At 35.8% G+C, this 12,245-nt stretch overlaps 2 protein-coding genes across 2 annotated transcripts in view; one reads left to right on the top strand and one right to left on the bottom strand.

The window, feature by feature from the left end:
- The window catches only part of LOC110029590 (pentatricopeptide repeat-containing protein At1g77405), an 18,150-nt gene extending 11,322 nt beyond the window's left edge, over positions 1-6,828 (top strand). Inside the window, exon 2 of the mRNA XM_020731943.1 lies at positions 6,759-6,828. The gene's annotated coding sequence lies outside the window, so the exon portion shown is untranslated. The remainder of the gene's footprint in view (positions 1-6,758) is intronic.
- Positions 6,829-11,371: 4,543 nt separating this feature from the next.
- Positions 11,372-12,245, bottom strand: part of LOC110029587 (glycerol-3-phosphate 2-O-acyltransferase 6-like) — a 2,887-nt gene continuing 2,013 nt past the window's right edge. Inside the window, exon 3 of the mRNA XM_020731940.1 lies at positions 11,372-11,764. Within this exon, the coding sequence (XP_020587599.1) occupies positions 11,372-11,764 (393 nt within the window). The remainder of the gene's footprint in view (positions 11,765-12,245) is intronic.

Here is a 12,245-nt window from a genome sequence, read left to right as displayed (position 1 = left end):
CAATGTGGTTAGTGTCTTCTTTTGTATAGATTTGATCCAGGTTCGAATCCCACACTTGACATCTATTTTTCTCAATTTTACTTTAACGAGCCAATTTTGAGCCGAACACGAGCCGAACACGAACACAAATATTTAAATCGAGCCGAACACGAACACACTGTTCACGAGCCGATTTCGAACACGAGCCGATTTCGAACACGAGCTATTTCGAACGAGGCGAACACGAGCCAACCCTGAGCTCGCTCAAGCTCGGCTCGTTTATAGCCCTATAGATGTCTACAACAAACAAAGAACTATGACATCCGGTATGAATTTATTCCTAACTTAAAACTAATTAGATTTATTGACACTAATTAGGCTGAATCAATGGATGACATGAAGAGGACTTCATGATGTAAATTCACACTAGATTCAAAAATATTTTATAGGGCATCAAAGAAGCAAACAAATGTTACACAATTATCATCTGAAGTTGAATATATTGCAGTTGCCGCAACTACAAGCAGACTATATACCCAAAATATAAACTAGAAGATATGGATGAGCCACAAAAATCTATCACGACGACAAATAAGCTAAATCAATGGCAAAAAAGTCTTGTATTTTATGATAGAGCTAAAAATATTGGTATCAAATATCATTTCATTAGAGAAGCTAAGACCAATCAAGAAATTAAACTCAACAACTACAAGATTGAATAATAATTAGCATACATGTTCACGAAGGCACTTCCAAAAGGAAAGTTTGGAATCAAAGTAATCGAAATTCGCATCAAGGAGTGCTAAGATTGATGCTTATTTTTCCAATACTCTAGAATGTTATATTTAGTCTTAAGTATGAAATTCTAGGATCTTTCTATTAAATGAGAATACTCTAGAATATTTAGGGTGTATTTGCAGCAGCGTTGCGCTGGCAGTGTAGTGTCTCACCAAGGTTTTTTTTGTTTGACAAAATCGCGTTTTAATTGCGTTCTCAAAAAACTACTGTTAAAAATTGTGTCTTCCTACCATACTTATCTACCTGTTGTGGCAATATGAAAGATGTGGTCTGATTTTTTCAATTTTTTTTTTTTTTACAATAGTCTCCGCAATTTTTCAACAACAGTTTCTTCTTCAGCAGTTTCACGGCTGCTTCTTCAAATAGTTGCAACTGTCTCAAATAGGCACTTAATTAGAATGAATATAGAGTGAGTTTTTCTAGAAAGAAATGTAAAAGTTTAGAAATTTCTAGATTTAGTCTCTCATGCCCATAAATAGGCATAACCATGATGTTGTCATGTAAGCTCAAAACAACTCAACATAGTTTAGTAATAAAATTCTCCATTTTTTGTTCCAAAAATTTCAACAGTAACTTTACACAATAATAAAGCTATATTTTCACCATTTTTTGTCGACCAACACTTATAAAGAAGAGTGATAAAAGGAGAGATCCTGTGGGAGCACGAGTGCATTTAAATTCATATTTGTCATCTCTCTTTAATCATAAAATGAAGCCTTTAATAATTCATTTATGATTGAAGGCTTTGGTTCACTGATATAATTTCATGCATTTTTGAAATCTTACTCATTTTACTTGTTTATCATGACACTCAAAGGATTTTTAACATTATAAAAACATAATGAAATGACCACATAGCAATAATATGAATAATATGAAAATCATAACTACGATTTTTTTTTATTTGGGCCTTATTGTGTTGCATTGAATATTGAACATCTCTAAATGTAATGCGAAAGACATCAAGCAATAATGGATATAATAATATTCACTGCAAATATTAAGAATGGAATGATATGATAGCCAAAGGGCTAAATTAAACATACATAAATTCAAAAAATTCACCTCCTTAATTCAAAATTTTAAATAACTAAATTTAATTTAATTTTTAAACTCAACTTTGAGAATAAATCAGCATGAATGAATAATTATAATTACAAAATACAAATTTAAACTTTCCTTCATTCGTCAAATTCTTATCATTTATTAGGTCAAGATATCTTATTTGAGAAAACTCATTTAGCATATGCATATTTGTACAAATGAGGTCATAGTAATTGTAGTTTTGAACTAAATTCTTTTTGGAAGATTTAGCTATTGCATACAGAAATACTGGATCATAGTAATTCTTAAATTACTTTTTTTTTATTTTATTCACAGAAATCGAATTTATCGGCCGAAGTGGGTTCAACTGGGTCTACCTGCCGAAGTTTCTAGGTAAGCCCATCAGACAAAGTGTTGGGTAATGTGGAGACTCGGTCCACCGAATTTAATTAGTTTTCTAATTAAGTATCCCACCTACCGCTCACCTACCACACCCATCTACGCCCCACCTCCCCAATCCCCCCACCCTTTCTAATTAAGAATCACACCCACCTCTCACCTACCGATTTCATGGTTTCTATAAATAGTCTCTTTTGGCTTAAAGGAGGAGCCATGCCATGGGCCAAGCCAAGTCCTCTAAGAGAGAAAGAGAGGAAGAGAGAGAGAGAGGAAGGGAGAGAAGAAAATAGAGATTTTCTTGTAAACGTCGAGGTACTCGACGGTGTATTTCCTCGAAGTAGTAAAATCCTCTGCAGCTCCGTGGACGTAGACAATTTTGTCGAACCACGTAAATCTATGTGTCGCTCTGGTATTTTTTCTGCGTGCAATTTTTCTCGTTCCATTTTTTTCTTTATTGCCGTCTTTTTTCACAACAACTAGTATCAGAGTTTTGGTTCGAATCGAAGGAAGAACGATGGGCAGAAATGAAGTGATGACATCGGGGATCGAGAAGTTCAATGACACAAATTTTGCTTACTGGATGATGCAGATAGAGGACTACCTCTATGGGAAGAAACTTCATCTTCCGTTACTGGGAAAACAACTAGAAAAGATGGACAAGGCGGAATGAAATCTGTTGGATCGACAGGTTCTGGGATTATACAATTAACCCCGTCGAGATCGGTTGCTCGCAATGTCATCAAGGAGAGGACTACTGCAGATCTCATTGCGGCTTTATCAGGTATGTATGAAAAACCATCGGCGAATAATAAGGTGTATTTGATGAAAAAGTTATTCAATTTGAAAATGGTGGAAGGTGTGTCTGTTGCTCACACCTAAATGATTTCAACACTATCACAAATCAGTTGTTGTTTGCTGAAATTGATTTTGATGATGAGATACGTGCGCTGATATTGTTGGCTTCATTGTCAAATAGCTGTGAAGCTATGAAAATGACAGTTAGTAGTTCTGCAGGTAAATCTAAGCTAAAATATGATGATATTCGTGATTTGATTTTGGCTGAGGAGGTGCGTAGGAAAGATTCTGACGAGACCTCGAGTTCGAGTTTGGCGCTGATTGTTGATTCCAGAGAGAGATGACAAGACAGAAACTCAAACCGTGGAATATCAAAATCAAAATCAGGTCAGCAGGCAACCTGCTGGAATTGTGGCAAGGCTGGTCACATAAAAAGGATCTGCATGAATCCTAAGAAGAAGGAGAATGATAGCGTTAATGTTGTATCTGAAGAAATACATGATGAACTATTTCTGACAGTTTACAGTTCTGTTGATGATTGGATACTGGACTGGATTCAGGGGCTTCCTTCCATACATCTTCCTGTCGAGAGTTAATGCGAAATTATGTTGCAGGTAACTTTGGGAAGGTACATCTGGCTGATAGAAAAGCTATGGACGTGGTGGGGATGAAAGATGTTGATATTACACTCCCTAACAAGAGCAAATGGACTTTGAAAAAGGTCAGACACAATTCTAAGTTGAAGAAATACCTCATCTCTGTTGGACAACTTAATGAGGATGGTCATGCGGTAGTGTTCTCAGATAACACCTGGAAGGTTACCAAAGGAGCATTAGTACTTACTCGGGGTAAGAAAATTGACACACTATATATAACTACAGGTTTACTCAGACGAGGACACAGGAGTCAGAGGTGCATTAGTGCATTATGAAGAAGTAGAAGAATGTCAATTTCCTGAAAAGTGGTAGAGCGCCAAAGGCAAGAAATAGATCTCGTACAGACAAATGATGGAGAACCACAGAGTTATGAACCAGATCTCGTACAGACAAATGGTGGAGAACCACAAAGTTATGAATAAATCTTGCAAGATGAGAATTCGAGCAAGTGGGAGCTGACCAAGAAGGAGGAGACAGATTCTCTACTAGGGAATCAGACTTGGGAGATGACTGAACTTCTATCAAGGAAGAAGACATTACACAACAAGTGGGTGTATCGGGTGAAGACTGTATTTGGTGGCAGTAAAAGGTACAAAACTGGACTTGTTGAAAAGAGCTTTCAGCAGGGGCATGATATTGCTCATGCAGTGGGAGTTGTAAGCAAATACAAGAGTAACCCAGGAAAGAGCTTGGTGGTACGAGGCTACGTTGACGGTGATATGCCAACTGAGGGTGTTACTCGTGAGAAGTTGAAGTTGTGCTCAACTTCAGCTGGTCTTCTGACATGAAGACAAGGGTTTTGAGTTGCAGAGGTGAATGATATTATGTTTGAGGAAAAGATCGGTACAACTAGTAGATGTTGTAGTCAGTATGTGATGCATTCAGTGTCTCAGTCTCCAAGTGGGAGAATTGTTGGGTAATGTGGAGACCCGGTCCACCGAATTTAATTAGCTTCCTAATTAAGTATCTCACCTACCGTTCACCTACCACACCCACCTACCACTTACCTACTATATCCCACCTACCGTTGACCTACCTCCCACCTACCACTCCCATGGTTTCTATAAATAGTCTCTTTTGGTTTAAAGGAAATGCAAGCCAAGTAAAGCCAAACAAGGCCAAGTCAAGTCCTCTTGAGAGTTAAGAGAAAAAGAGGAAAAGAGAAAGAGAGAGGAAGGGAGAGAAGAAAATAGAGATTTTCTTATAAACGTCGAGGTACTCTCGACAGTGTAATTCCTCGAAGTAGTAAAATCTTCTACAGCTTCGTGGACGTAGGCAATTTTGTCGAACCACGTAAATTGTGTGTTTCCGCCGTTTTTTTCTGTTTTGCGATTTTTTTTTATTTTTTTTTTTGCTTTGTTGCCGTCGTTTTTCACAACACAAAGTGGTTGAACCGGGTCTGCCAATCGAAGTAGCTAAGTGGGGCTGACCAGCCGAAGTGACCTAACTGAACTCACTACCAAAAGTAACTGCATTGCATCTACAAGTTGAAGCCGATGAAGGGTACTTTAATATCCGTTCGCTCAACATTTAATCCGCCTTTCAATTTTTGAGGCCAAACCCACTGCCCAAGGCAAAATGACAAACATCACATTGCCGACATTGGTATGTGCACCAGATGTTGATCTTATCTACATTAAAGTCTTTCCATCAAAGATAACTGATGGAGCTTACCGACGAAACTAGAAACACTGTATCGATTATTTTATGAGAAGCTGCCCCTCATGTATAAAAGGGAGAAAAAAAGAAGAATATGGGCTGACTTCTGGAACCCTTTCTCAAGACCTGGGAATCTTTCTATCTTTCTCTCTTTCTTTCTAATAATCTATTTGTTTCTCTGGAGGGAGTCAGAGGCATCATTGTGAAATCATCCATCTCCGGCTTACTGGAGATCAAAATAATATAGGCTTTCCAAAGTCTTCATCAGAGATTTTTCATCCGTCTCTCTCTCCATTTTATATTCAATTCCTCATCAATTTTATGATCATATGGGGTTTCTACCGAATTGTATGTCTACACGGACTAACGGGATCCTACATCTCAAATGGACTCAACACTCACATAACACTTAATTATTATGTATTTATTTATCTAACATCTAAAGTATAATTTTTACATATATGCCATCTTATCTATGCATGTAATGGTGTATTTCACTTTTTAAATGTTAAAATAGTGATATTTTTTATGTGATACGAAATTTTTTGGTGGTATAAGTGCAAAAGGTAAAGTTTTGGTGTTAGATATGTAAATGCATAAGAATGGGGTGGTATTTATGTAAATGGCCCATTATTATTATTATTATTATTATTATTATTATTATTATTATTATTATTATTATTATTATTATTATTATTATTATTATTATTATTATTATTATTGTTCATTCTCTGTTTAGTACATGCATGATATGAGACAACCTTTCTGTCCTACATCTATTTTAACTCCATTATATCTTTACGGTCTAGCCCAACATCTCTTGATTCCAACCAATATAGAGCTCCTTGCTACAATAACAGATAGCGACAAGATGAGAAATATGGGTATTGCCACGATAGCCAAGTTTCTGCAGCATCGGATACGCATATGGGAGTGCTTAGTGGTTATTGATAACTACTTCCGGTGGAAATTTTATTTGCACTAACTTGAAGCTTGAATCTTTTCATGGGTGTTTTTTATTATTATTCTTGATGTTAATTTGCTTAGTGAGTGGTGTTACCATATGTGTCATTGAAATATTGCCCAGTTCGATATTCTGGATTCTTTCCATGGTGAATTTTGTTTCTTGCTGAAAAATTATATTCATTCACTAATTTTCTTATAGAATTTCAGATGTTTACAGCTATTCAATTAGTGTTTGGAATAAAATATATGCTTTTGCTATTTTTTTTTCTTGAGCCGGCTAATTTATGCTGAAGTTTTGGTACTTGTGGATTATTGTCTTTTGTTTATCTCTATTGTACATCACATCTAATATTGTATCAGTGCCTTTTAGAGTTTTAATAATTTTACATTGGCTAATGCATCTCTTACAGCTCTCTATCAGTGTAATATTCAGGTTTACTTACAAAGCTCTCTCTTTTTCAGGCCCCTCTCTACTGCCACATGTAGATAACAAGGAGAGAAGCCGGGCGACCCTGTCTAATCCCTCAAATAGAGGTAAAATCTCTTCCCCGATAATCCATTTATTAATTTATATTGTGTTTGGGCTCAATTTTGTTTTTATTTTTTATTTTTTTGTTTTTTCTTTTATTTTGAAAAACATATTTTTTTTTACATATTATTATTTTTTGTTTCCAAAAACTAATTATCATGTTTTTGAAAACACTCAGAATAATATTTAGGTGTTTTGAGCATTTTAAAAAATAATCATATCTTAACCAAGTATGTCAAACATATTTTGTTTTAAATCAAAACATAAACAAAACAAAATATAAATAAAAATTGAAAATAAAAAATAAAAGTGATCCCACTCTTTTATTATTTATTTATCTATTTAGTTTGTTTTGTTGATGTTTTCATTTGGAATAAAACATATTTGATTAAGATATAATTTTTTTAAACACTAAAAAAAATCACTTTCACCAAAAAAAATACTTAAAAATTTTTTTCAGTGTTTTAAAAAAAAATTTATTTTATTTTATAGAAAAAATTTAAAATATGTAAAAAAATATACTAAACAAACATATTTTAAAAAATAAAAGAAAAAAATAAAAATAAAAAAGAGCACAAAATTGATCCCAAACAGGGTTGTTCTTGCCAAATTTACACTATTCCTCATCCATGAAATCCAATGCCCATCCTTTTGGTTGTGAGCATTTCAATGAACATGCTTCAGACCAGCATGTCATTTTGAAATCATGTTTTAACAGTAAACGTTTCTTTTAATGCTGTCATTTGTATGATGATAGTGTCACTTATAGCTGCTACACCATTTTTGAAGAATTGTAGCCAATCATCAAACCAATGATTTACTCTACTACATATTGGTAAAAAGACTTATTTTGCACAGAAATACATCTTATAGACCACTTTAACTTTTGTTACAAATAGGATCGATCAAACATGTAATTTAGAATCATTTACATAAATATACTCATCATGATACTGAAATAGAATTGCTTGTTATAAATTTTTTATCAGTTTTTCACTAATGTTGGCTGGGGAATTATAAATGAAAAAAAGAAATCTATTTGTTCTCATTTTTTAGGTAAATCCAGTTTTCTGCTAATTAAATTATGACCTATGCGGCTATGCCTAATATAAAATTTGAAGTAAATTTAAAATACCATCCGTTCAAATTCCTTCAAACCAATCTGCTACTAATGTAACTTTTTTTATTTATTTTGGGTGGATTATGAGCTTCTATGCTGTTTCGTAAGCACATGCTGGTTGATAATTTCATGCATTTTGACAATTGGCAGAACTTGATATTTTTCAAAGTAATTGCACTTTCAAAATCATATTTGAGTTGCAAATTATTTTGACTAGATTATTTTTTTTCAAGTTATTCAATATTATATCGGCCACTAACCTAGCTTTGATTGTAAAATACCATATTTTATCCATTAATATACCTTGTTGCGGATTCGATGATTTTGTTACCAAATATGAGTGGTTTTAGTATTTTGTATGTCAATGTTTCATCTGTTATATACTCATTAATTGTATATGTGAGTTTGGTATCAATTCTTTAAGTTTATTTATCTTGAAATTTTGAAGGTTGCGGGTTAATTGCTCGGAGATTCGTGCTGGCTATTTTTGGATGTACATATTAAGTTTCTCAATTTTATTGCTCCCGGACAGTGAAGACTATGACTAGGACAAGAAAATTTTTAAATACAATAAACCGAATCTTATTAGTCATAGTTTAACACAATAAATAGACTTCATGGATTTTCGTGCCCATGGCCCTTATATATAAGGAGTAAGGGAGCAGCTTTGTCCTCTCAAAATCTATTCCTCTTCTTTACTTTCACTTGATGTCAGTGATCCCATTATCGAGAAAGGGTCTGATTCAACACTAAAACCTATCGACAAGGGCAGAATGTTGGCGACCCATGGGATAAAACCGCTCCGGCCTGAGGGTGAACCAACAAGAAAGAAACTGGTCAAGAAGCCAAAACTGGTTGAGCGAGTGGGGTAGAGGAGTCATCTATTTCAATTCGAGGTGCTCCAGTGCGATTTCTGTCTAGCGTTGGGAAGGAGTCGGGTGGTTCGACAGTCGATCCGTCAATGAAGACCCCTACTGAGGCCTAGATTCAGCCGGGGGTCGCAAATGTTTCCCCTCCGAGCGATCTAAAAGAAGTCGGGGGAAGTGACCCTTTGGTCGACGAGAAGGAGTCGTCAGATGACTTTTTGTTCTGCAACGTGGGTGGGACTACTTGATCTGCAGTGAATCGTATTATGGGTAAGTAATCCCCTGAGTTTTTCCTTATTTGATCTGCTTGTTGTTTACTTGTGACTTTTACTTTTTGTAGATGAGGACCCTTGTGTCGGTCAGTTGTTGGTTGTTGGTGGTAGCCAAAATTCGGCCATGATGATAGACCCTGTTCCCCTGGCACCAACTAGTAGCAAGGAGAGTGTGGTCAACCATTCGTTCAATCCTGTTGTGGCCTGGGGCAAAGCTTTTGAAGGGCATTTGTTGTCCCCTAGAACTTTGACTCGCCACCTAGAAGAATTGGATGTTGTTCTAGTTCGGCAAGATGAGGTCTTGAGAGCTGTCCTGGAGGAAATGCGCGGGGAGGTAGTCGGTCTTCGCTTGTTCAGAGTATTTGTTCTAAGGCCGGTCAAGTGAATCAGTTCAAACTCAGCGGCCAAACATTATATAGAAGGCTAGTTAGGAGAGGTTTGGTTCTGACCAAAGTGGCCGAGGGCCAAGTTGTAAAGTACCTTTTGTCGGACTAAGTTTCTCTTGTAGTTATGTTTTTGAATAAATAAAATATTTTGTTTTTGTTTATCTCAATTTTTATGTTGATATGACATTTTCTCAAATTTATCAGATTGCTTTTGAGCTTCCATTGAATCCATATAAATAGGGGTTGAGAGACCCATGAGCGTGTCTCTTGTCTTTTACTTTATGATTCCTCTGCGCGTTTTCTGCTTCTTCGTTCGGCTTTCTTTTTTCGTTGAGCTTTCTATCTTTGGATGGCTCCCAAGAAAACTTCCAGACCTTTAGTCTTGTGGCTATGGTCGAGCATTCTGTTCAGTATTCATCTGAGGCACTTTTGTGGACGAGACCTTTATTTTTGTCCCAGCCATCAAGTTGAAAGCCGCCATCCCGATAAGAGGGCGACCAACAGACTCAAGAACGAGTTTGTGGTCTATCAGGATCAATTTTGATCTGGGATGTGACTCTCTTTGTGTCGCGAACTTCGGGCCCTTTTCAATCGGTACAGAGTTATTCTTGTGGTGATCAAGTCGAACTCCATCGCAACGGTCATGACTTGCATCGTTTTTTGTCGGCGAAAGTGCATCTTGTGGTCGATTGAGTTGTTTAGTCACATGTTTTCTTTTTGCGTGGAGTCAAACAATTATGTTTCTTTCATGATGATCTTTAAGGGGAGCATTGAGAGTGTATAGTGATATTTGTGAGTTTGTTGGGGACATCAGTCCTTGGTTTAGTTGTAGGTGATCGTCTTTTTTCGGTCGACTTACATAAGTCCTTAGTCGATCGGCTTTGGGATGGCCGGTCGACTATGAGTTCTCCAGCTGGTTGGCTTTATGAACATTAGCATTTGATCTTGACCGTCATGCTGATTTGAGATTCGTGCAGGTCATTTTTTGATGTACAACATGATGAGAATTTGATAATAAATTAATAATTATAAATTCTTATCATAATGTTTCGCATGTGATGAAGTTAATATTCTATTAGTCACAGATGATATTTGGCTCACCACTCATGTATATTCTTACCATTTTGTTGGAAATAACATAAATTCTACTTTTTATTTTCTCTCTAAATTTATTCATTTTGTATTTGTCTGACGTCTGTCGGTTTTATTTGTCTGAACAAATGGATGTGCATGTTTTTAGAGGAAAAATTAAATTGACTTTTTGTGTTATATTGGTTTATAAATGATTAATTAATTAGAAATTCTATGAGCATGACTTATTAGATATAACTAATGGTTGTCATATATTCATATTTAATAATTTTCAAAGAGCCAAGATGTAGAGCTAAAAAAAAATCTGCTTTATAGCTGGTCTAAATTTGATGCCTTAAACTCTCTCTTCCTCAAGCATTTATGTTATGCTTATATATTGAAGTTTACATCTCCAATGCACTATTTATTGGTTTACAGCTTGCGAATTCTTCTCATTACTTGATCTTTATGGTTTTTATTGATGAGCGTCCCTTATTTTGGGCTCTCGCTAGTTCTGCAAAGCTGTAATGTTATAATTGTTGGGGAAAATGAAATTCTTCATGTACTTTTACTAGAGTTCAATTCGATTAGAAATCAAAATCACACTGCATAAATAGTATCGCTCTTATTCAAGAAAATCAGAACAAAATATTTGAATGGAAGCACAACAATGATAATCCCGAAAAAACAAACTAGGATTTAACAAGAGAAACTAAAAAATGGAAAAAAATCATGGAGCCACACTCCCAAGAAATTTCCACTGAGGAACAAGAAAATATACAAAATACACATTTAGATCTCCTCTCTATAATGAATGCAACTTACATGACTCTAGTCCAAAACCTTCCTACTGATCTCAAAAGAGAAATTCATCTTGAAATCTTCATCCCCGACCTTTTTCTTTTCATGAGAAACCTGTCGAAAGATCCGCACGCTAGAGAGTCTACATTCGTCGCTTGAAATCTCGACTTTAAACTGAAACAGAAGAGAAACTGCGTTTGGCGTGCTCGTGGCACTCCTTGGCACGGGAATATCGCATTCTCTATAACTAGGCACATAGGTGCTCCGAATATGGCATGGGGGCGCTACAGACTTCAGCGCAGGGATGCCGGCGCACCGCACCCACTGCAGTCGTATGTCTGCAGTCGCGGTTGCGCCTTTCAGGCATGCGTTCACCACGCCTGAATTACTCTCTACTATTGTGTCCTGCTGGCCCTGCTTTCCCTGCTATCTGTGCTCATCCAGACTCCACAACACAATCCTAATGATAATTTACAAGCTTCAGATCTGAGTATAAATGCTCTAGTTTCAGCACTGATCCAATATAGATTATGTGATATCTTGTTAAACAAGCCAGCAATGAATAAGGTCTAATTTTTTTATTGTTTGGTCTGAAACATAGGCATTTATATAGGGGCTTTGAAATATGTTAGAATCTTATTCTTGCAAGCTGTAGCATTCCTTAATTAACGACACATTTTAAGCGTTATCGTCAGCAATTCTTTATCAACACACGTAAAGTTGGATTAAAACAATGGGAATGCTACGTATAGCAAAATTGTGAAATCAAAATTTGATTTTTCCCAATGAAAGCCATATAAACATGAACAAATGTAAAAACACATTATTTTCATTCATATCAGAAACAAGACACCGAACCAGTAATACAAAGTTCCAAATCATTCTTCCAGACATCACAAACCAA

The sequence above is a fragment of the Phalaenopsis equestris genome, unplaced genomic scaffold (assembly GCF_001263595.1).
Source record: "Phalaenopsis equestris unplaced genomic scaffold, ASM126359v1 Scaffold000597, whole genome shotgun sequence".
In the NCBI taxonomy this organism is placed as follows: Eukaryota; Viridiplantae; Streptophyta; class Magnoliopsida; order Asparagales; family Orchidaceae; genus Phalaenopsis; species Phalaenopsis equestris.
This window is presented reverse-complemented; position numbering and strand designations above follow the sequence as displayed.